At 48.3% G+C, this 23,830-nt stretch overlaps 1 protein-coding gene across 1 annotated transcript; it reads right to left on the bottom strand.

The window, feature by feature from the left end:
* Positions 1-684: 684 nt before the first annotated feature.
* Positions 685-23,469, bottom strand: myo5c (myosin VC). The gene is made up of 41 exons (XM_031564727.2): positions 23,278-23,469; positions 22,868-22,978; positions 22,547-22,718; positions 22,133-22,277; positions 21,694-21,850; positions 21,378-21,521; positions 20,699-20,780; positions 19,752-19,859; positions 19,159-19,265; positions 18,195-18,460; positions 17,831-17,912; positions 17,481-17,621; positions 16,754-16,876; positions 16,231-16,314; positions 15,952-16,080; positions 15,399-15,496; positions 14,821-14,907; positions 14,479-14,590; positions 13,310-13,521; positions 12,941-13,106; positions 12,574-12,720; positions 11,493-11,657; positions 11,169-11,262; positions 10,986-11,049; positions 10,612-10,792; positions 10,389-10,482; positions 10,175-10,232; positions 9,982-10,062; positions 9,484-9,664; positions 8,858-8,951; positions 8,469-8,532; positions 6,984-7,152; positions 6,634-6,718; positions 5,876-5,974; positions 5,188-5,342; positions 3,311-3,400; positions 2,659-2,809; positions 2,079-2,373; positions 1,400-1,574; positions 1,222-1,302; positions 685-1,056 (listed from the first exon to the last, which is right to left on the bottom strand). The coding sequence occupies exons 1-41, from the start codon at positions 23,302-23,304 to the stop codon at positions 904-906; spliced, it is 5,229 nt and encodes a 1,742-aa protein (XP_031420587.1). The 5' UTR covers positions 23,305-23,469; the 3' UTR covers positions 685-903.
* Between the last annotated feature and the right edge of the window lie 361 nt (positions 23,470-23,830).

Here is a 23,830-nt window from a genome sequence, read left to right as displayed (position 1 = left end):
AAGGAAAAACTGCGGAAACCTAGCAGTGGTTTAAAACACTCACTCTGACACAAACAGACAAAATGCAAAACATATTTTATTATTGTTTTTTTAGAATCAGAACACTACAGATTAATAAAATCTGCGTCATATGGTTGACTTCTCTCAAAGTTAATGACCCAGTTTCTCTGGTACACAGTACCAGCTCTGGAGATGACAAAGCAGCAATTAAATTAAACATTTTTAAACGAAACACCACATACATTTTTAATCTATTTAATTAATGACTCTTGTGCAATAGTGTGAAACAACATCCTCACCATACTACAGTGATACCCAGATTTCCCTGAACATCCCTGACCTTCTAGGGCCATCTGAGCTGATACGTGCACTTGGCCAAGCAGGAGGACCTGAGCTGACTCCAGGGAGCGAGGTGATGTTGGTTCGTGGGAGGTGCTGGAGGGTTAATAGGAGGGGCTGAGGGTTATTGACAGATGTTGAAGGGGTGATGGGAGGCGCTGAGGGTTATTGAGAGATGTTGAAGGGGTGATGGGAGGGGCTGAGGGTTTGTGGGAGGTGTTGGAGGGTTCAGTGTCAGTGAGAGGTGTTGGTGAGAGGGTTTGTGGGAGGTGTTGGTGAGGAGGTGTTGGTGAGAGGTGTCGGTGAGAGGTGTCGGTGAGAGGTGTTGGTGAGAGGTGTCGGTGAGAGGTGTCGGTGAGAGGTGTCGGTGAGAGGTGTTGGTGGGACGGTGTCAGTGAGAGGTGGTGGTGAGAGGTGTCTGGGGTTTTTCGGGACTGTGACGGTTGTTCAGATCCGGGTGAGGAAGGACAGGTGCAGACTGGAGGTTCAGATCCGGGTGAGGAAGGACAGCTGCAGACTGGAGGTTCAGATCCGGGTGAGGAAGGACAGCTGCAGACTGGAGGTTCAGATCCGGGTGAGGAAGGACAGCTGCAGACTGGAGGGAACCTGCAGCAGCTCCAGAGCCTGAGGGGAGGGACTGAAGGGGAACGTGGCCTGGAAGCGATACTGCGTGTCCACCATGAGCTGCGTCGAGCCCTCCCGCTCCTGCAGCAGCGCCTGTTACCAGGGAGACCAAGAGCAGCGTTCTTTTAGACACACACTACCAACACACCGCACACAGCAGGGAGACCAAGAGCAGCGTTCTTTTAGACACACACACTACCAACACACCGCACACCGCACATCACTGGAGCTTCTTTCAGTAAGATACTTTTGCCTCACCTGAACTTTACGCACAAATGATGAGGCCACCCGCTTCTCAAAGTCATCAATAGGTGTGTATGAGTTGAGGATCTTTACGATCTGCAGACACATGAGACCAGGGGGTCAGTTAATTCTGTACGCCTCCAGCCTCGACTGCGGACTCCCCACTGGGATCTGAGCCAGCCTGGCTGCTTACCTGCACAGGTGAGAGCTCAGGGCACCTGTCCATGATCTCCTTAGCGTCACCGTCGGTCGTCTTGTTGACCTGCAGGAGCTGGGCGGCCTGGGATAGGGGCAGAAGCGTTTCCATGGCACTGGATCCTTGCAGACCCTTCTCCTTCAGCCACTCCTCCAGGTAACTGATGTTACACCTGAGTCAGGCCAACACACACACACACACACACACACAGTCACACTGCATGCCTGTATCGCCCCCTGTGGTGAGTACCTGATCTGCATGCCTGTAGCGCCCCCCTGTGGTGAGTACCTGATCTGCATGTCTGTATCTCCCCCTGTGGTGAGTACCTGATCTGCATGCCTGTAGCGCCCCCCTGTGGTGAGTACCTGATCTGCATGTCTGTATCGCCCCCTGTGGTGAGTACCTGATCTGCATGCCTGTAGCGCCCCCCTGTGGTGAGTACCTGATCTGCATGCCTGTATCGCCCCCTGTGGTGAGTACCTGATCTGCATGCCTGTATCGCCCCCCTGTGGTGAGTACCTGATCTGCATGTCTGTATCGCCCCACTGTGGTGAGTACCTGATCTGCATGCCTGTAGCGCCCCCCTGTGGTGAGTACCTGATCTGCATGTCTGTATCGCCCCCTGTGGTGAGTACCTGATCTGCATGCCTGTATCGCCCCCCCCTGTGGTGAGTACCTGATCTGCATGCCCTTGCGGCAGGAGCACATGTCCTTGCGGAGCAGGATGCTGTTGAGGCAGGTGGAGCCTAGCAGGTAGAAAAGCTGCCGCACAGCCTGCCTGATGAGCTCGGGGTCCATGCCGTGCTGCATCATGGTGCCGTGGAAACCGCTGAGCAGCTGGAGGATAGAGCCCACACTGCACGCCTCTGCCGTGTCCTCGGACACACACACACTGTTGGAGCGCTTCCTCAGGCCTGGGGGCTTCACACTGGAGATGCCCTGCAGACTCTCATGTTCAAGCATACCAGGGACTACATACACAAACACATACACACATAAATACACACACACACGCTCGCTCTATAATTTAAACCCCCCCCCCTCCCTGGTAACAGTGGCTGTAATTCCCCAGTGGCTCTAATGTTTCTATATTTTTCTCTATATTATATTAATATTTCTATAGTTTTCTCTATATTGTATAAATATTTCTATATTTTTCTCTATATTATATTCATATTTCTATATTTTTCTCTGGGAAATAAATAAATATTTGAAGTGGGAAACCCTAATTGATTTGACATTGAATGTCCCCATACCGATCATCGGGGTGAGAACCTTCTCCATGACTGCAATAAACTGTTGATAGATGCGGATGGCGAGGTCACTGAAGACCTGCCTGTGCTCCGAAAGGTCAAAGTTTGTCAGGCAGTTTTTGTTCTGCCGGACCGTGTTGTGCTTCATGAACTCCTGTCAGGAGAAACACACCATCAAACTCATCCGTCTCTTGGATTTAAAATGGCGTCAGTTCAGAGACCGTACCTCCCTCCACTGTATCAATTCACACTGTACCTTTTTCAACACTGTACTGATTCAGGCAGTACCACTATCACCATTACCAAAACAACCCTATAATTATTTCTAACACAAACACCATTAACTAACAAACCCGACCTGGCTCAGGCTCTCACCTCCCCTCCATTGTACTGCTTCAGATAGTAACACTAACTCTAATACTAACAGTAACACTAGATCTAACACTAACACTAACCTCAACACAGTAACACTAGATCTAACACTAACCTCACCGCTGACAGTAACACTAACCTCAACACTGACAGTAACACTAGATCTAACACTAACACTAACCTCAACACAGTAACACTAGATCTAATACTAACCTCAACACTGACAGTAACACGAACCTCACCGCTGACAGCAACACTGACCCAAACCCTGAGGGACTCTCACCTCCTCTCCGCTGTATTGCTTCAGGCCGTTGAGTAGGTGGCAGGTGTTGGACAGCCAGAAGGACAGCACGTCAAAGTCCTCCTGATGGTCCTGTACACATGAACACAAACAAATATAGTCCCTTTGTTCCTGATCCTGAACACACACAACAGATCCTAAAAACCTTTCAAACAGATTCAAACACTGGTAAAAAAAAAACATGCCTTATTTTGACACAGGCATCTCTTAATATAATCAAGTTAAACTATGTAGATATTGTAGAAAATACAATGGTTGTAATACAGTGGTGTGGTGAACATGTAGCAAAAACAAGTGTCACAAAAGGCCAGGCAGAAAGGCCTGTGTGCAAAAACAAGTGTACAGTAAGGCCAGACAAAGAGGCCTGTTTTCGGTCTGAAAGTGCAGTTTCTACAGGTGTAGGCTGTTGGAAACAGCCAGGTATTCATGGAAGGGTCTGGCAGCTTTAAGATTTGAAGAAGTTGGTTCGCTACAACAATATTAATGCACTTGTGAGCCTGTTGTTACCATAGAGAGCGTGGTGTAGAGCGTGGTGTAGAGCGTGGTGTAGAGCGTGGTGTAGAGCGTGGTGTTGTTACCATAGAGCGTGGTGTTGTAATTATAGAGCATAGTGTAGAGCGTGGTGTAGAGCGTGGTGTAGAGCGTGGTGTTGTTACCATAGAGCGTAGTGTAGAGCGTGGTGTTGAGCGTGGTGTAGAGCGTGGTGTAGAGCGTGGTGTAGAGCGTGGTGTAGAGCGTGGTGTTGTTACCATAGAGCGTGGTGTAGAGCGTGGTGTAGAGCGTGGTGTAGAGTGTGGTGTAGAGCGTGGTGTAGAGCGTGGTGTAGAGCGTGGTGTTGTAACCATAGAGCGTGGTGTAGAGCGTGGTGTAGAGCATGGTGTTGTTACCATAGAGCGTGGTGTAGAGCGTGGTGTAGTGACCATAGAGCGTGGTGTAGAGCGTGGTGTTGAGCGTGGTGTTGAGCGTGGTGTTGTTACCATAGAGCGTGGTGTAGAGTGTGGTGTTGTAAGCATAGAGCGTGGTGTAGAGCGTGGTGTAGAGCGTGGTGTTGTAATTGTAGAGCGTGGTGTAGAGCGTGGTGTTGTTACCATAGAGCGTAGTGTAGAGCGTGGTGTTGAGCGTGGTGTAGAACGTGGTGTAGAGCGTGGTGTAGAGCGTGGTGTAGAGCGTGGTGTAGAGCGTGGTGTTGTTACCATAGAGCGTGGTGTAGAGCGTGGTGTAGAGCGTGGTGTAGAGTGTGGTGTAGAGCGTGGTGTAGAGCGTGGTGTTGAGCGTGGTGTTGTAACCATAGAGCGTGGTGTAGAGCGTGGTGTAGAGCGTGGTGTTGTTACCATAGAGCGTGGTGTAGAGCGTGGTGTAGTGACCATAGAGCGTGGTGTAGAGCGTGGTGTAGAGCGTGGTGTAGAGCGTGGTGTTGAGCGTGGTGTTGAGCGTGGTGTTGAGCGTGGTGTTGAGCGTGGTGTTGTTACCATAGAGCGTGGTGTAGAGCGTGGTGTTGTTACCATAGAGCGTGGTGTAGAGCGTGGTGTAGAGCGTGGTGTTGTTACCATAGAGCGTGGTGTAGAGCGTGGTGTAGAGCGTGGTGTAGAGCGTGGTGTTGTTACCATAGAGCGTGGTGTAGAGCGTGGTGTAGAGCGTAGTGTTGCTACCATAGAGCGTGGTGTTGTTACCATAGAGCGTGGTGTAGAGCGTGGTGTAGAGCGTAGTGTTGCTACCATAGAGCGTGGTGTTGTTACCATAGAGCGTGGTGTAGAGCGTGGTGTAGAGCGTAGTGTTGCTACCATAGAGCGTGGTGTTGTTACCATAGAGCGTGATGTAGAGCGTGGTGGTGGTGGTTGGTGATGGTTTTGTGAGCTCACCATGATGACCTGCTTGAGGCCGGTGATGATGGCGTGCATCAGGGACTTGAGCTTGGCCCCGTCGTTAAGGTAGTCGGCGTGACGGATGCACATGAAGAGCAGGTGTGCCGCCAGTCCAGGGATCATGTTCACCACCACCCCTCTGGGCCTCAGGACTGTGTGTGTGTGTGTGAGGGGGGGAGAGACCAGACAACAGGAGATCACCACAGGCCCGGGTGTCTTTATAATCCTAAACAAGCCTGGGCCTTTAAACCGAGACAGGACTGAGTGTCTCCTTTGACTGATATAAGACTGGGTTTGCCTTCAACATTTTTTCCCCCAATTCATGTATTGTACACTTATTGCACTCCATTTCACTGCATTCTGTTCTACTCTTATAGATGTGACCTTTGCTGATATCATACAGTCAAAATAATGTACTCACTACACTGGCCATTACTACATCATTTAATAGAGATGGCTGGTTCACACAAATCACATAGGATGAGGTTCTGGATGCTTCTAAAAAGAGACTGAGCTGTTCTATACAAACCCAGGATGAGGTTCTGGATGATTCTAAAGAGACTGAGCTGTTCTATACAAACGCAGGATAAGGTTCTGGATGGTTCTAATGAGACTGAGCTGTTCTATACAAACCCAGGATGAGGTTCTGGATGGTTTTTATGAGACTGAGCTGTTCTATACAAACCCAGGATGAGGTTCTGGATGATTCTGGGCTCATCCTCCCGTCGGTACTCCAGCATCCCCAGGTACTCTCTGGGCACGGCAGGCACTGCTTTCTGATTGGCTGAAGGAAGAAATTCATGAAAGTGCTGTTATTCAGGTAGACACCCCAGACTCTTACTCGTGTTGGTAGAGACCCCAGACTCCAGACTCTTACTCGTGTTGGTAGAGACCCCAGACCCCAGACTCTTACTCGTGTTGGGTAGAGACCCCAGACCCCAGACTCTTACTCGTGTTGGGTAGAGAACCCAGACCCAAGACTCTTACTCATATTGGTAGAGACCCCAGACTCCTACTCGTGTTGGTAGAGACCCCAGACTCCAGACTCTTACTCGTGTTGGGTAGAGACCCCAGACCCCAGACTCTTACTCGTGTTGGGTAGAGACCCCAGACTCTTACTCGTGTTGGGTAGAGACCCCAGACCCAAGACTCTTACTCATATTGGTAGAGACCCCAGACTCCTACTCGTGTTGGTAGAGACCCCAGACTCCAGACTCTTACTCGTGTTGGGTAGAGACCCCAAGAGTCTTACCCGTGTTGGGAATTAAATCATATTTAGTGAACACCTCAGACTCTTACTCGTGTTGGTAGAGACCCCAGACTCCAGACTCTTACTCATGTTGGGTAGAGACCTCAGACTCTTACTCGTGTTGGGTAAAGACCCCAAGAGTCTTACTCGTGTTGGGAATTAAATCATATTTGGTGAAGACCTCAGACTCTTACCCTTGTCTGGAGGCTGCAGGGCTCTAACGCGGTCCTGCAGCTTCTTTATTGATCGCTCCTTCATGTCAAGCTGCTCCTCCAGGTCCTAAAGGTGAAGTCATTACATGTGGATTTAATATCATACATACACTCACAAAGGTGCACATCCACATGTTCACTGCACACACACACACACCATGTTCTTCGCAGTGAATCTGAACTCTACACACACACCATGTTCTCCGCAGTGAGTCTGAACGCACACATACACACTCACACACATACACCATGTTCTCTGTGGTGAGTCTGGACGCCACACACACACACACACACCCACATATATACATACACACACACACACACACACACACCATGTTCTCTGCGTTGAGTCGGGACGCCTCCTGTCTGAGTTTGCTCTTGGCCTCCTGCTCTGCCTGCTGCTGCTTGTGCAGCTGCTCCTTCTCCTCCTGCACCTCCTCCAGCCTCCTCTGCAGCTCCTCCTTCTGCCACTCCACCTCCTCCAGCTGCTGCTCAAACAGCCTGCAACCACACACATAGGAGAGTCACACACACCCAGGAGTCACAAACACACACACACACACACACACACACACACACACACACACAGGAGAGTCTCACACACACACACACACACACACAGGAAAGTCACACACACACACCTGACTCACACAGGAGTCAGACACACACACTCTTACTGTCAGACGTAACACACAGGAGAGCCTTACACACACCCACACAGGAGTCACACACACACCCACACAGGAGAGTCACAAACACACACACACACACACACACACACACACACACACACACACACACACACACACACACACACACACACACTCCTACAGTCAGATGTAACACACAGGAGGGTCACACACTCCTGCTGTATAACATGAAGCAGTGGATAAACCTGGTGATCTAGCTGAGTATATATCTGACCTACTGTAATGTCCAAGTGCAAAAGGCATTGCGTCATGAGAAGCTATAGACTAAAGGCTTATCTGCCACAGGTTAGCAGTGCTAAAGGCTTAAGGGTTGTCTGCCACAGGTTAGCAGTGCTAAAGGCTTAAGGGTTGTCTGCCACAGGTTAGCAGTGCTAAAGGCTTAAGGGTTGTCTGCCACAGGTTAGCAGTGCTAAAGGCTTAAGGGTAATCTGTCACAGGTTAGCAGTGCTAAAGGCGTATCTGTCACAGGTTCGCAGTGCTAAAGGCTTAAGGGTTGTCTGCCACAGGTTAGCAGTGCTAAAGGCTTAAGGGTTGTCTGCCACAGGTTAGCAGTGCTAAAGGCGTATCTGTCATAGGTTAGCAGTGCTAAAGGCTAAAGGCTTATCTGTCACAGGTTAGCAGTGCTAAAGGCGTATCTGTCACAGGTTAGCAGTGCTAAAGGCTAAAGGCTTATTTGCCAGAGGTTAGCAGTGCTAAAGGCTTATCTGCCACAGGTTAGCAGTGCTAAAGGCTTATCTGTCACAGGTTAGCAGTGCTAAAGGCTTATCTGCCACAGGTTAGCAGTGCTAAAGGCAAAAGGCTTATCTGCCACAGGTTAGCAGTGCTAAAGGCGAATCTGTCACAGGTTAGCAGTGCTAAAGGCTAAAGGCTTATTTGCCAGAGGTTAGCAGTGCTAAAGGCTTATCTGCCACAGGTTAGCAGTGCTAAAGGCTTATCTGTCACAGGTTAGCAGTGCTAAAGGCTTATCTGCCACAGGTTAGCAGTGCTAAAGGCTTAAGGTTATTTGCCACAGGTGCTGAAGGTGGTGGCTGCTCCTGTGAGCCTCACTGACAGTAGTGGAGGAAAACTATGTACTGCAGCTTTAAAGGATCAGAGGGGTGTAGTGACCTGCACCGGGAGCTTTCTTCCTCAAGGTCACCCTGGAGTTTGGCTGACACCTCCTCAACGTGCCCTTTAAAGGGGAGAGAAACCACAGACATTCCGTGACCATCTGGAAGAAAGCCTGCCAACAGCTTCATAAGCACTGGATTCAAGATTTGAATGTGTGTGTGGGGTGGGGGAGTATGTCAGTATATGTGTTTGAGTGTGTGTGCGTGAGTATGTTAGTCTGTATGTGTGTGAGTCTGTGGGGGGGGGTGTTAGTGTGTGGGTGCGTGTGTGTGTGCGTGTGTGTTCGTGTGTGTGTGTATGTGGAGGGGGTATGTCAGTATATGTGTGTGTGTGTGTGTGTTCGTGTGTGTGTGTGTGTGTGTGTGTGTGTGTGTGTGTGTGCTTACCCATCATCTGACTGGTCTGCTCTTGCTGCTGGGTCTCCAGCTCCTGCTTCTGTCTGTGCAGCTCACTCACCTGCTGCTTCAGCTCAGGAATCACCTGACATGACACACACACACACACACACACACGCACACACTCACTACCTCTCTATACAGCACATCAAACACATTATTCTTCTCACACTGTAGATCTCTATTCACCCTCTGTATGAAACGCTCTGTTAGAGCTCCTGAGTAAGCCCCCCTTCACAATGAGCCCAGTGTGCTCTGATTGGTCAGATAGGCAGGCAATAAGGATTGTGTTCCGAGATTGTGTTATCTTTTTGGAATTCAAGCCCTTTTCCTTTCTTACAAGGCGTTTCAGGCAGCTGAGAAAAGTGGTTTCTGTGGTAGGGAATTACCCCCTCTGGCGTGTACTTTGGGCTTGGTAACGTTGCAGACTGTTTACATGTATAAAAAGCTCTCTAACACACTAAAGGAAAGGGAAAACTTAAAAGCATAATAGGTCGTATAAGAACCTCTGCCTGAGTGATAAGGACAGCGCCCTCTAAAGATTTCATGCATTTAAAAACTCTAAAGGTGATCCTCTGCCTGAGCGCCCTCTACAGGTCCGGAGTGAGTCTGCGCACCATGTTCTCAGCAGCGAGTCGGGCCACCTCCTGGCGAATGTTCTCGTTCACGTCTTTCTTCTCCTGGAAGAGGTTCTGCAGCTGTTCATTCTCCCGCTGCAGGTGCTCCATCTTAAAGCTCACGGTCTCCACCCGACTCTCAAATCCCTCCTTCTGCTCCCGTAGCTGGGTCTCCATCACCCTGCACAAACACAAACACAAACACAAACACACACACACACACACACACACACACACACACACACACACACACACACACACACACACACACACACACACACACACACACACCAGATGAGGCCTCTGCACAAACACACAAACAACTAGATAGTACTAATGATCAGATGAGCCCCAACCCCATGATGAAAAGGAGAGAGGTTGGTTGGAGTACACATCATTATCACCACGGTAACATGCCCCAGTGGTGATGGAGGCATCAGATATAAGGGGCAAAGAACACAGAGGCCATAACAAGGAAGTACATGAAAAAGGGGAGACCTGGTTGCTTTCTGGAGGCCTTCAAAAGCAAACAGAAGGTTGCCATCGTCCTCTGTGTCCTCTGAGGACTCCGCTGTTGATCTGCGCAAGCAACAAACAAACAAACAAGACAAACAAACACCGGGCCTGTGAGAAACTACACCTGCTTCACGAGTCACTGAATAGAAGCTATGAAAAATCACAGAGTACTCACAGGATGTCCTCAGTAGTCCTGTCGCCCAGAAGCTGTCTGGTGATCAAATTCATCTTCACTAATGATAAACACACAAGCAGGAGTTACAACAGTGTTTACAGAAACATTTTGTCATAGTGTTCCCTAAGAAAATCATATTTTCTTCATTGATACACAGATTTGTTTAGGTTAAGTAAATCTCTTTGAGATGAGACTCATTATGAAAGGTCATAACCTTTAGCCTGGTGCGTCTGCTCCCTCGTTCTCCTCTCCTGCTCATTCTTCTGGGTTTGGATGTTATGGAGTTCTTTACGCAACTCAGGCAACACCTCAAAAACACAAATAATCTTTAAGACTGGTGACAGTAACATACAAGACTTCCAAACATCTCTTCCAGTTCAGGGGGCATGCCTGTAAATAGTCTGTGATCTGAGAGAACCTGTGACCTTTGACCTTACCTTGACGTGTTTGGTGAGCTGTGCGACCTGCTCCTGAAGGTCCACGTTCACCTGTGTCTCTTCCTCCAGCTGTGCCTGAAGCCGGAACTTCTCCTCGCGCAGAATCCGGTTCTCCAGTTTCACTGCCTCCACCTCTCGGCCAGAATCATCCCTCTGGAGTTCTAGATTGTTCTCTGCGATCCTGGCGAGCCAAAGTGTACAACACTATTTAGTGAATGAAGGTTTAGGGTCTGTGTACTGATTCCAAGCTGAAGGTCTGTAGCAGGTTATCAGACGATAAGGGTCTATAGCAGGTTATTATGCCATAAGGGTCTGTAGCAGGTTATCAGACCATAAGGGTCTGTAACAGGTTATCAGGCCCTGTGGTCTCTTACTTTCTTAACCTCTCCTCGTTCTCCAGGTCCACTTGTAGTTTCCTCTGCAGCTCACTGAACTTGTCTTCATATGGAGACAGTGACAGCGAGAAGGTTAAAGACATGCCTCAGCACAAATACAACATAAACATAAACTACCCATATTAGCACTGATGGGGAGAAGAGAAAGATCAAACCAAACACCTCTCATTTCCTGAGTGCTCTCAGTGAACCTGATCTCCACGGCCTTCTTCTCCTCCCCCAGGCTGGCGTTCTGAATCTGGAGCTGAGAGATCACCTGATGGGCATTAACCACACCATGTTATTTCACAGGAAATGGGTATAAACCACACCATGTTATTTCACAGGAAATGGGCATAAACCACACCATGTTATTTCACAGGAAATGGGCATAAACCACACCATGTTATTTCACAGGAAATTGGCCTAGTCTAGTCTAGGGCCGTCTCACACAGCTGCCCTCTGACCACTACTGACCTGATTGGCTGCCCTCTGACCACTACTGACCTGATTGGCTTCCTCCTTGGTCCTCTTCTCCTGCTTCTCTAAGAAGGCTCTTTCATTGGCTGATTTGCTCAGCTCCGCCTCCAGAGCGTGCAGCTTGTCCAATCCGTGAGAGTGGGCATTGGCCAAACCGGTCAGCCTCTCCATCAGGCCACGGTTCTCTTTACCCTGAGAAAGGACCCAACAACGGCTCAGTCAATCAACATGAGTCCAGACCAGATAAATATTAAGAGCATTTTGTATTAAACGGTTCTTTGGCACAGTCCAAGTTAATTAACCAACTGAGTAAACCACCAGTTCTTGCTGAATAACAGAAACATAATTTGCTAATTGAAAAGAGGACTGAAAATAATATGAATAAATGAATACACATTTCTAGCTAGTCAGCTAATAAAATCAAGAGCTCCAACATGAGTCCAACTTGTCCACATTCTTGAGTGATCTGAGGGCCCAACGGGAAAGTAAGAGTATCTTGCACTTCCTCTTTTAACAAGAGAACAGAACCTCCTCTCTCAGTCTTAAAGTATCCAGACCAGTGATCAGACCAGAACCTCCTCTCTCAGTCTTAAAGTATCCAGACCAGTAATCAGACCAGAACCTCCTCTCTCAGTCTTAAAGTATCCAGACCAGTGATCAGATCAGAACCTCCTCTCTCAGTCTTAAAGTATCCAGACCAGTGATCAGACCAGAACCTCCTCTCTCAGTCTTAAAGTATCCAGACCAGTGATCAGACCAGAACCTCCTCTCTCAGTCTTAAAGTATCCAGACCAGTAATCAGACCAGAACCTCCTCTTTCGACAGCAGAGCATTCTGACCTGCACCTCCTCCCTCTGTAGGAGTTCTGACCTCCTGTTTCTGTGGAGGAGAGAAGGGAGCAACCTGATCTGCACCTCTTAACATGCTGACCTGCACCTCCTGTCTCGGTCTTATGCTGACCTGCACCTCCTGTCTCTGTCTTAACATGCTGACCTGCACCTCCTGTCTCTGTCTCATGCTGACCTGCACCTCCTGTCTCTGTCTTAACATGCTGACCTGCAGCAGAGAGTGGAGGGAGTGGGAGTGGGAGTGGGAGTGAAGGGAGTACCTGCTCTTCCAGCTTCTTCCTGAGCTGCTGCACCCGGAAGGAGAGCTGGACGTTGAGCACGAGGCGGCGCATGGTCTGGAAGCGGCGTCTCACGAGCCAGGCCCGAGCATACTTCTGCAGCACCACTGCCTTCTGCTCCTCCACTAGCTGGGGACCAGCAGCACACCAACACACACACACACTTATTGACACACACACACACACACACACTACTACACATACTAATTACTAACATCTATGTGTGATGACTATACATACTACACAGACTCGTATTATAAATACATAGGAGAAACGTTCAGATAAACACACATTTATAATGTTTTTTGCTATTATTAGTACATTGCATTACTATTTTATCCAAAAGCACCTTTCTGTAGTGTTTGCGGGCAAGCCACCCCCTGGTGTAAGCCTGGAGGGTCACCGTGGCAGCCAAGACAAGCTTGTATATCTTTCGCACAAGGTAACCACGGCAATGCTTTTGTATCACCATGGCAGCCCAGGCCTGCTTGAGGGCTGCAGCCGTCACGGTTTGCCTGTTGGAACAGCAGAGATAAGAGAGGGACAATCAATCACTGAGCACTGCAGAGAGACCACTGCACAGAGGCAGACCAGTGAGCACTGCACAGAGTCAGACCAATCACTGATCACTACAGAGAGGCAGACCAGTGAGCACTGCACAGACACAGACCAGTGAGCACTGCACAGAGAGACCAGTGAGCACTGCACAGAGTCAGACCTGATACGTTTCTGTCCGCGGATGTACTGCTGCAGGGTGATGGCGGCGCTCCTCATGCGGAGGAACCTACGCCTCTGACTCCACCCCCTCACGTGCTTCTGGAGGGTGATGCACGCCCCCCTCAGGCGGTCCAGGCGCAGCTTCTCCAGGTACGCCACCTGGCCCGCCCGGAAGAAGATCTTGGTGCGGCCGAACTTGTACTGGTCAGAGTCCTGCAGATAAGAGGTGAGAGATTGTGGAAACTTAATATGGCCACAAAACCACACAGACATTTAGGGGTGGGGAACGGTGACCTCTAACCTCACAGCAGAAAGACACACTCTCTAACCTTGCACTACAACAAAATGGCATTCCAAAACACTAGCATGTTTGTTGTGATCATTGAAATAATTAAAACATTTTAAAACTGCAGTCCAAGAACACTGTAAAAAAATAGGCAACACCCAAAGACCACGGACTGCTATGCTGTCTACACTAGAGTGATCAAATGTACAGGTATACATGCATCTTGGAGAGTTAAAATGCACAAACAAGTACATGTTTAAGTGTTCTGAGTTTACAGTTATATGGCACAGAGGAACCTACAGCAGAGGAGCTGGATGAGCTTTATCGAATTAGAATTACAATTATTTATTGAATTAAGTATGTTTTCCATCCAATGATTTAACATTTCCAGGAGATGAAGGAACAGACCCCAGCAGAGTGGAGCTGGATGGTTGACCATGAGGCCAGAACACACAAGCAGAAGAAAAGGAAAACAGAGTAAGAGCTGCATGACTGCACAGACAGAATGAGACAGAGGACAAGCGGGATGAGTGAGTGAAAGAGACGGATGAATGAACAGGAAGAATGAGGCCAGAGGAGAGAGAGAGAGATGGGGGAATAAAAGAGATGGATGAATGAGCAAAGAGAGGAGATGAGAGGAGAGAGGATAAGAGAGGAGAGAAGAGGAGAGGAGAGAGAAGAGAGGAGGGGAGGAGGAGAGAGGAGAGGGGAGGAGAGGAGAGGGAAGGAGAGGAAGGGGAGAAGAGGAGAGAAGAGGAGAAGAGAGGAGAAAAGAGGAGAAGAGAGGAGAGGAAAGGAGATGAGAGCAGAGGAAGGGGAGGATAGGAGAGGAGAGGGAAGGGCGAGAGGAGAAGAGACGAGAGAGGAGGAGAGCAGCTCCTCACAGGAATGAGTCTCTGCAGCACTGTCTTGCACGTCTGTTTCTTCTCGTTCACAAGCAGCTCTGTCTGCGTCATCAGGATACTGTAGCGGCTGTAGAACTCTGTGTAGGTCCACCTGAGGTCAACAATAACAAACCCCACATGGACATCAATCATGACATATTACAGAAACATTCCCCACATGGACATCAATCATGACATATTATAGGCATATTCAGGAGTACTTAATAAATTCCTTCTGAAACATTTCTGTGTTTAACGAATTGGCAATTTGATCGTATTTCTAAGGAGAGAACGAATGATTGGCTGTTCTGATCTCACCTGTACTAATGTGAATGGTCTCACCTGGATGGGTAGCTCTGGGCACTGATGTGGATAGTCTCCAGAACACCACAGGCTCGTAGTTGCTGAACCACACGCTTGGAGTCATACCTGAGAGAACCAAGAGAGACAGAAGAGAGAGGAGAGAGACACGGAAAGAGGATAAAGAGTTTAGAGAGAGAGAGAGGAGAGGGATAGAGAGAGAGAGGAGAGAGGGATAGAGGGAGAGAGGAGGAAGGAGAGAGAGGAGAGAAAGAAGAGAGAAGAGAAAGAAGAGAGAAGAGCAAAGGGGATTCACTTCTTTTCATGACCTGAAGATGATTGATTTTGTGTCTAGTGATGGTAACCTTGTCTTGACTGTGTGTCTAGTGATGGTAGTGTACTGTGTCTGGTGAGTGTAGTGTACTCAAAGTGACTGTGTGTCTGGAGAGTGTAGCGTACTCAAAGTGACTGTGTGTCTGGTGAGTGTAGCGTACTGTGTGTGGTGTGTGTAGCGTACTCAAAATGACTGTGTGTCTGGAGAGTGTAGCATACTCAAAGTGACTGTGTCTTGAGAGTGTAGCGTACTCAAAGTGACTGTGTGTCTGGTGTGTGTAGCGTACTCAAAGGGCTGCTTGTCATCGTTGGGCTTGATGCAGCGGACATAGTGAGGCGTGGTGCCGTTGAGAGTCTCCATCAGCATGTGCAGGGAACTCCGGAACTAGTCAACACAGTAAATCAACAACTGCTTGCAAAAGTAATCACTCTTGTGCTGACATATTTAGACACAGAAATGTGTCATTCTAACAATCAACCAACTAAATCAACAGTGTAGTCACAGAGCAATACGCCTGATGAGCTGCTGTGCATGAGGTGTGTTCAAAGATTACTGAAACCGGTAGTATTTCCCCGGTGCTAAGAGAGGACTGAATACATATTTTGATAATCACTATGACATTACCATGTTAATGAGACAAGCTCATTATCATATGAACATAATAAGAGAATATTCAGGCAAAGTTAAGTGCTTGAGTCCCACAGAATCAGTCCAACAATCTCAATACCCTCTGAACACCACGTCCATTGACGTGACGCATGATGACGTGTAGAACAAATCTTTGATCTAAGTGTAAACAATGTCCACCCAGCGTCTAATGTGAGTATGAGTATCTGCACCTTGTCTCCCACGGTGGTTCGGAGCTGTTTGTTGGCAGGCTTCACCCCTGGTGTGGCGGCCTTCACTCTGATGCCCTTGACTGCAGACGTCTTGGCCTCCTCTTTGAAGAAGTCTGCCAGGAGAGCCAACTAACCACAGCAGCGTTCAGATTAGTTACAGCCACAAACCAGCACCTTCACTCAACTCATCACAGGAGGGAACATGTCTGATTTAAACTCCAGCCTTATTCATACCTAACTGGACACAGTTACTTAGAAAAAAAGGGGAGCTGACCGCACCTTACTGGTCTTCATGATGTCCAGTAGCTCCTCATAGAGAGTGTCTCTGTTCTTCTCCAGAAAGCCCTTACACTGATACTCCACCTCAGAGAATCAAAAACATCATTCAAACACTCAGAACAGAAGACTGTAACATTCAAACACTCAGAACAGAACACTGTAACATTCAAACACTCAGAACAGAACAGAACACTGTAGCATTCAAACACTCAGAACAGAACACTGTAGCATTCAAACACTCAGAACAGAACACTGTAGCATTCAAACACTCAGAACAGAACAGAACACTGTAACATTCAAACACTCAGGTTTCAAACACTCAGAACAGAACACTGTAACATTCAAACACTCAGAACAGAAAAGAACACTGTAGCATTCAAACACTCAGAACAGAACACTGTAACATTCAAACACTCAGAACAGAACAGTTATTCTTAGTTTTGACACAATTAAGGGGATGTTAGACATTACAGTGTGATCTGTATGTTATTCCCTTATGTGCGGATTTAAGCCGAACTCTTACTTTGTCTGCAAAGTGCTCAATGACAAAGGCCTGGTTGGAGAGCCTGGGCTTGTCAAACAGTGGGTTGGAGCCCAGGTAATTATAGAGTTTCTGCAGCCAGTTCTGATCCGTTCCTTGAGGAAACTGGAGAAATAATCAAGAGCTTAGGCATTGTTTGTCTCATTCAGTCCAGAACACGTGTGATGAGTGCAGTACATTTAGACAAATACCATTATTACTCACAAAACACACACACACATGCGCACACACACAAACACGCGCACACACACACGCGCACCCACACTATCATGCAGGAAAGTAGGTAGCCACTGATGTGTAAACAATCACACTCACCTGCCCACTCTCACTCTCTCAATTTCTATCTCACACACACACACACACACACACACACACTTGGCCATAGGCCCAGCCCCCCCCCTCCCCTCACACACACACACACACACACTCAGGCTCAACAAAAGCGCAGGCATGTGTGTGTGATAACTCCCAAGGTCGGGTAACAGGTGTGTGTGTGTGTGTGTGTGTGTGTGTGTGTGTGTGTGTGTGTGTGTGTGTGTTTGATATCTCCCAAGGTTGGGTTACAGGTGTTTGTGTGTGTGAGAGAGAGGGTGGCCTCACCAGGCATTCCTCATCCAGCAGGTCCAGGTGTGTGTGTGTGTGTGTGTGTGTGTGTGTGAGTGTGTGAGAGACAAAGTGTGTGTGTGTGTGTGAGAGAGGGTGGTCTCACCAGGCACTCCTCATCCAGCAGGTCCAAGATGCCCATCTTGGCCTCAATCAGATCAATGACAGGCTGGTTGTCATAGAAATCAATCAACGTCCATGGGATGTCCTCCTTCATGTACTCCTCCTGCTCGAGCTTAAACACATGCTGAAGGGTAACACACACACACACACGCGCACACACACACACACACACACACACACACACACACACACACACACACCCACACACATGTGTTACTTAACTGTAAAGACTGAGGTTGTGAGGTTACAATAGCTCCACAGAGGAGGGAGGCCAGCAGAGCTATGAAATGATGTCATGATGATGTCATGATGATGTCACAGGATGCCACCCACCAGGTTGAACTGATGCTGGAGTTTCTCATTGGCGTAGTTGATGCAGAACTGCTCAAAACTGTTCACATCAAAGGTCTCAAAGCTGTAGGAGACACCAACACCCACACACACACACACACACACATACATTACTACAAACACACACACACACAAAACAACACACACACACAAACTACACAGACAGGGTACATAAACATGCCAAGTACAGGGTCCTTAGGAATAGCAGTGGTGCCATACGTCTGGCAGTGGTGTTTCCATATGTACCCGCAGACACACACACACACACAAGTGGTGCTTCGATATCTACCCGTAGACACACACACACACACACACACACACACACGAGTGGTGTTTCCATATCTACCCGTAGATGTCCAGGACCCCAATGAAGGAGTGCTGCTTCCCTGGAACCTTCAGGGCGGTGTTGATCCTGCGGATGACGCAGTCGAACAGGTGGGCGTAGATGTGCTTGGCCAGAGCGTCTCGGGCGTTCACTGCCCGCTCCGCTGGCACCGGCTTCACCACCGTCTCCGCCATCAGGACCAGCCGCCGGTGGCACAGCCAGCGACACACACTCTCCGCATCCACACACACCAGCTCACAAAACACTGCCAGGTGGGCATCACTGACCTGGGGGTGGGGGGGGGGAGAAAGAGAGGGAGAAATAGAGAGAGAGAGAGAGAGACAGAAGACAGATAGGCAGCTGGTCACTAAGGGGTGACTATGGCATGGAGACCAGCAGGTCAGGCACGGGGGGCGGTTGGCAGTTGAGCTCACTGGAGCTGCTGAACCAGAGACAGGAACTAGGAAGAGCTCACTGGAGCAGCTGAACCAGAGACAGGAAGTAGGAAGAGCTCACTGGAGCAGCTGAACCAGAGACAGGAACTAGGAAGAGCTCACTGGAGCAGCTGAACCAGAGACAGGAAGTAGGAAGAGCTCACTGAAGCAGCTGAACCAGAGACAGGAAGTAGGAAGAGCTCACTGGAGCAGCTGAACCAGAGACAGGAAGGAGGAAGAGCTCACTGGAGCAGCTGAACCAGAGACAGGAACTAGGAAGAGCTCACTGGAGCAGCTGAACCAGAGACAGGAACTAGGAAGAGCTCACTGGAGCAGCTGAACCAGAGACAGGAACTAGGAAGAGCTCACTGGAGCAGCTGAACCAGAGACAGGAACTAGGAAGAGATCACTGGAGCAGCTGAACCAGAGACAGGAACTAGGACGTCTGTGAATTTTGACTAATGTAGCATAATGATGCAGAAACGATTTCCTGTTAAAATCCTTTTTTAAGCATGATTCTGTGAATAATAAACACATATTTGTGTACTTACACTGACTGCAGACTTCTCTCCGCTGACACTCTTGATGGTGACGTTGCCCAGATGGAGGATTGCTGCCAACACCTTAAACACGTCGAACAGGAAGTCCTCCTTCAAGCCTGTGGACGGATGGGACCTCACTGAGAATCAGCCACAGCATCTCATGCCCACACACCAGACAGGTCAAACACAAACACAAACATGGACGCCCACTGCACACTATGAGTGGAGTACAGTCTACTGGATCTGAGTAAAACCCCTGACCAGTTTCACTATGAGTGGAATACAGTCTACTGGATCTGAGTAAAACCCCTGACCAGTTTCACTATGAGTGGAATACAGTCTACTGGATCTGATTAAAAGCCCTGACCAGTCTCCAGAAGTGCTCTCCAACCTAACAGAGTTTACCAAGTCCTCAACACTGAGTGAGTTAAGTAGTGCTCTCAACACACGTCTCCTACCCTGACCAGTGAGTGTGTTCAGTAGTGGTCTCCTACCCTGACCAGTGAGTGTGTTCAGTAGTGGTCTCCTACCCTGACCAGTGTGTGTGTTAAGTAGTGGTCTCCTTCCCTGACCAGTGAGTGTGTTAAGTAGTGGTCTCCTACCCAACAGAGTGAAAGTCCGTCGAGTCTCTGCCATGTCAGCACTGTCGTCCACACCTTCGATCTCCGTCGCTTCTCCCATGCAGGTGTACTGAAACTGATCTGCACTCACTATACACATACACACACACACACACACACACACACACACACACACATACACACATACACACATACACACACACACACACACACACACACACACACCAAATACACACACACTCACAAACGCACACACCAAACACGTCGAATCACTGTCAGTATGTAATTTTATTGTTTTAGCACTATATAAATAAAACTGAATTGAATTGAATTGAATTGAATGGTGTGTTTAATTTGGTGACCATTGACCAGTGTGGTATTTGTCAGAGAATGTCAATATAAAGTGTTGCCTTGGCTCCAACACTATCAGGGCTGGCCCTGACACTAAACACACACACACTCATCACGCCACATCACTGTCAGATACCCGTCTCTACTAAACACACACACCAAACACATCACATTACTTGGAGTTAGGGTTAGTCAGGGTCAGGGTTAGGAGTAGAGTAGGGTTAGGAGTAGAGTTAGGGTTAGGAGTAGAGTTAGGAGTAGAGTTAGGGTTAGGAGTAGAGTTAGGGTTAGGAGTAGAGTAGGGTTAGTCAGGGTCAGGGTTAGGAGTAGAGTAGGGTTAGTCAGGGTCAGGGTTAGGAGTAGAGTAGGGTTAGGAGTAGAGTAGGGTTAGGAGTAGAGTTAGGGTTAGGAGTAGAGTAGGGTTAGGAGTAGAGTTAGGGTTAGGAGTAGTTAGGGTTAGTCAGGGTTAGGAGTAGAGTTAGGGTTAGGAGTAGAGTCAGGGTTAGGAGTAGTTAGGGCTAGGAGTAGAGTTATGGTTAGTGGTTATGGAAGAGAGTTAGGTTAGGGTTAGGGTTAGGGTTAGGGTTAGGGTTAGGGAAAGGGGTGCTGTCACTCACACAGTCTGAGGTGCTTGAAGTCGGGCTGGTTGGCACAGGCACACAGCTGGTAGAATATGTGGTAGTTCCTCTCGTTCTGCGACTGAGGGCCAAAGCAAACAATCCTTAACAACAGTCCCTCGGGAGCTTCTCGTCATGATAAGAATGAGCCGTGTAGCGCAACTGGTTTAATATAGACGTGATTTGCCTCCCTGCCTGGAACACCACTCTGGATTTATCCAGACGGTAGGTGATGGAGATAATTTCCAAGCACTGTTAATGACTTAAGAATATATGAATCAAGTGCCTTGTATTAATATATTCCTTGTATAAATCATGTGCTTTTCTGTGTGTGTGTGTGTAACTTAGATTATTAGGTGCCACTTAATCTGCATACCTACAAGAGCATGTTTAGACCAGAGGTGATAAGAAGGGTCGACCTGTGCTTCTTCCGACCTTGTGCAAAACTTCCATCCTTGCCTCAGACGTCAGAAATCCACCACGTGGTTTTCCCTGCTGAACGCTAAACTTCTGTCTGTATAAACCTTGTGCGATGTGTTTAATAGGGCTTCACTTTCAGCCTTGTGCTGGGAGTGAGCCCGATAGCAATTGTTGTTGTTTGTCTAATAAATATACTTATATGCAGCTCCGGAGTCCTGAGGTAACTAGGGTGCATTTTCACCTAACAGTAGGTCCCTACCTGGAACACCACTCTGGATTTCTCCAGGAGGTAGGTCCTCATGTTGGCTCCGATGATCTGGAACCTCTGATCAAAGCTGACCTCTGTGTATTTCCCAAAGCGACTGCTGTTGTCGTTCCTGGTGGTCTTTGCATTGCCAATCGCCTGCAAAAAAAACAAGTCAAACACACACCAACACAGAGACTTTACCTTTAAAATAACAACAGATAAATCTCATATAAACAGTACCTCTAACCCTGACCCATGAAGCAGGTGTCATAGCAATGCCCTTTAACCCTAACCCATAAAACAGGTGCTACTAAAGCTGTGGGGGTACCTCTGTGATCGGATTAGAGGCCAGAACTTTGTCTTCCACTCTGGTCTTGCTGCTGGACTTGCTGACTACGGCAAAGTAGCGCATGGCGTAGCGAGCAGAAACAGTCTTCCCCGCACCAGACTCCCCACTCACTATGATGGACTGGTTCCTGCCGTTCCTGCAGGACATAGACAAACCTCTTTGATATTACTCACTATGATGGACTGGTTGCTGCTGTTCCTGCAGGACATAGACAAACCTCTTTGATATTACTCACTATGATAGAATGGTTACTGCTGTTCCTGCAGGACATGGGTGTGTGAGTGCTATATGCAGCAGCTGGATGTGTCTGTGTGTGCGTCCTATCTGCAGCAGAGGGATGTGTCTGCGTGTGAGTGCTATCTGCAGCAGAGAGGGATGTGTCTGCGTGTGAGTGCCATCAGTGTTATTAGCTATTTACCTCGCCATCTGTTTATAGGCCTCCTCTGCCACTGCGAATATGTGTGGGTCCAGGTCGCCCAGATTCTGGCCAGAGTATGCGTGGATCACAGCGTCTCCGTAGACTGGCAGCCTCTTGTAGGGGTTAACGGCCACCAGAATGATCCCTGCAGAATGGACAACAGAAACAGCTAAGACACCTCGGCACAGACCCGCCAAACCCAGCTGCGACATGCCATATGGCCTTTCCAGATCCACACCCATGCTCTTTTGGATGTGACGGGTTATGCTTGCAGGTAAACAGCGTAATTGTAATGGTCGTGATGTATCAAACATCTGGCTCACCGCAGTAGGTGTGGATGAGGCCTGAGTGTGTGTGTGTGTGAGTGTGAGTGTGAGAGTGAGTGTGTGTGTGTGTGTGTGTGTGTGTGCTTACCGCAGTATGTGTAGATGATTTTTGACTCCACGAAGCGCACCCTGAGGTTGTGCAGGACGGCCGGCTCGTGCAGGTAGCTGAGGGCAGTCAGGTCGTTCTCCCCCACCAGGATGTCGGGGTTCCGCAGGGGGGGCAGTAGAACGCTCCCTGGCCCCACCGGGTACCGCATCTCCTACACAGAACACATAATGAGGCCAATACCGTTCACGTAGTTTCTGTATACTACCAAATCACGCCAATAAAGCATTTTAAGATATAAGAACGCTCTCACAAGCATCTACATCTTTCTTTAAACACGACCAGAGTGAATGGTTTACTAACCGTGCCATTTTCGAGTTGCAGTTCCAAAACGTCATCTCCCGGTTTGTAGTCCTTCAGGATCTCGGCGGATTGCCATACTTCCTCTGGGTCTGAGATCCAGACGCGGTTGTACTGTAAAGGAATGTGTCGGAAACTCGGTCACAAACTTTCTTCAAACTCTTGTGAACATGGTAAAATACAGCAATAACGTTGGACAATCACATTTAAAAGGGCACCGTTTCAACGTGAATAGTCCTGTCGCCCTTGGAAACATATGTTACTGACCAAGCTCTTCACGTAGTTATTGTATCATGACAAGGTTATAGATGCAGTTCCACAATGCACAGACTTTATATGAGAATTTCCCCTGATAGAAGATGAGCCCTGAAAAAAGTTGCACCAAGTTAAATCACTTTCCTTTTCCGCCCTACCTTAGTGTATAGCTCCGACAGAGCCATGGCAACAGCATAACTTTCCGTTTACTCGGCCTTTGTCGAATGATTGTTTGCTCCGAGTTTCTGAAGTTGCCTATTTTTTTATCGACAGCGTCAGATTTCCTGGGTGGAAGTATGTACCCGCACCGGACTTTTCCTACACACCTGCCGTCCGAACTTCCTACACACCTGCCGTCCGCACTTTGACTTCGCCTCACCGCCCATCTATCTCGTGACAGGTGCTTGACGTTGTGGGTGTGTCCATTTGAACAAGGATTTCGGAAACAAAGAAACAGGATCTTCGCTACAGCAGAGTTGAGAAGGAAAGTGAGTGCGCAAAATTACTCACAAGACCTGGACTCTATTTGCAGTCAGTGAGCTTATTTAATACTCAGTTAATGTGTCAGGACCGGCACTGAGTAGTAGATTCAGCAGATGTTTTTAAATACAGCCAGTGAATCAGAAGGAAGAACAAACGAAGGGGTAATAAGTTTCTTTTTAATTTCGATACAGTTTTCAAAGGGCATATTAAAATATTTATTTGTTGCAA

This window comes from Clupea harengus, chromosome 3, assembly GCF_900700415.2.
Source record: "Clupea harengus chromosome 3, Ch_v2.0.2, whole genome shotgun sequence".
Lineage (NCBI taxonomy): Eukaryota > Metazoa > Chordata > Actinopteri > Clupeiformes > Clupeidae > Clupea > Clupea harengus.
Note: the sequence above shows the minus strand (reverse complement) of the source record. Positions and strands in the feature narration are given on the sequence as shown.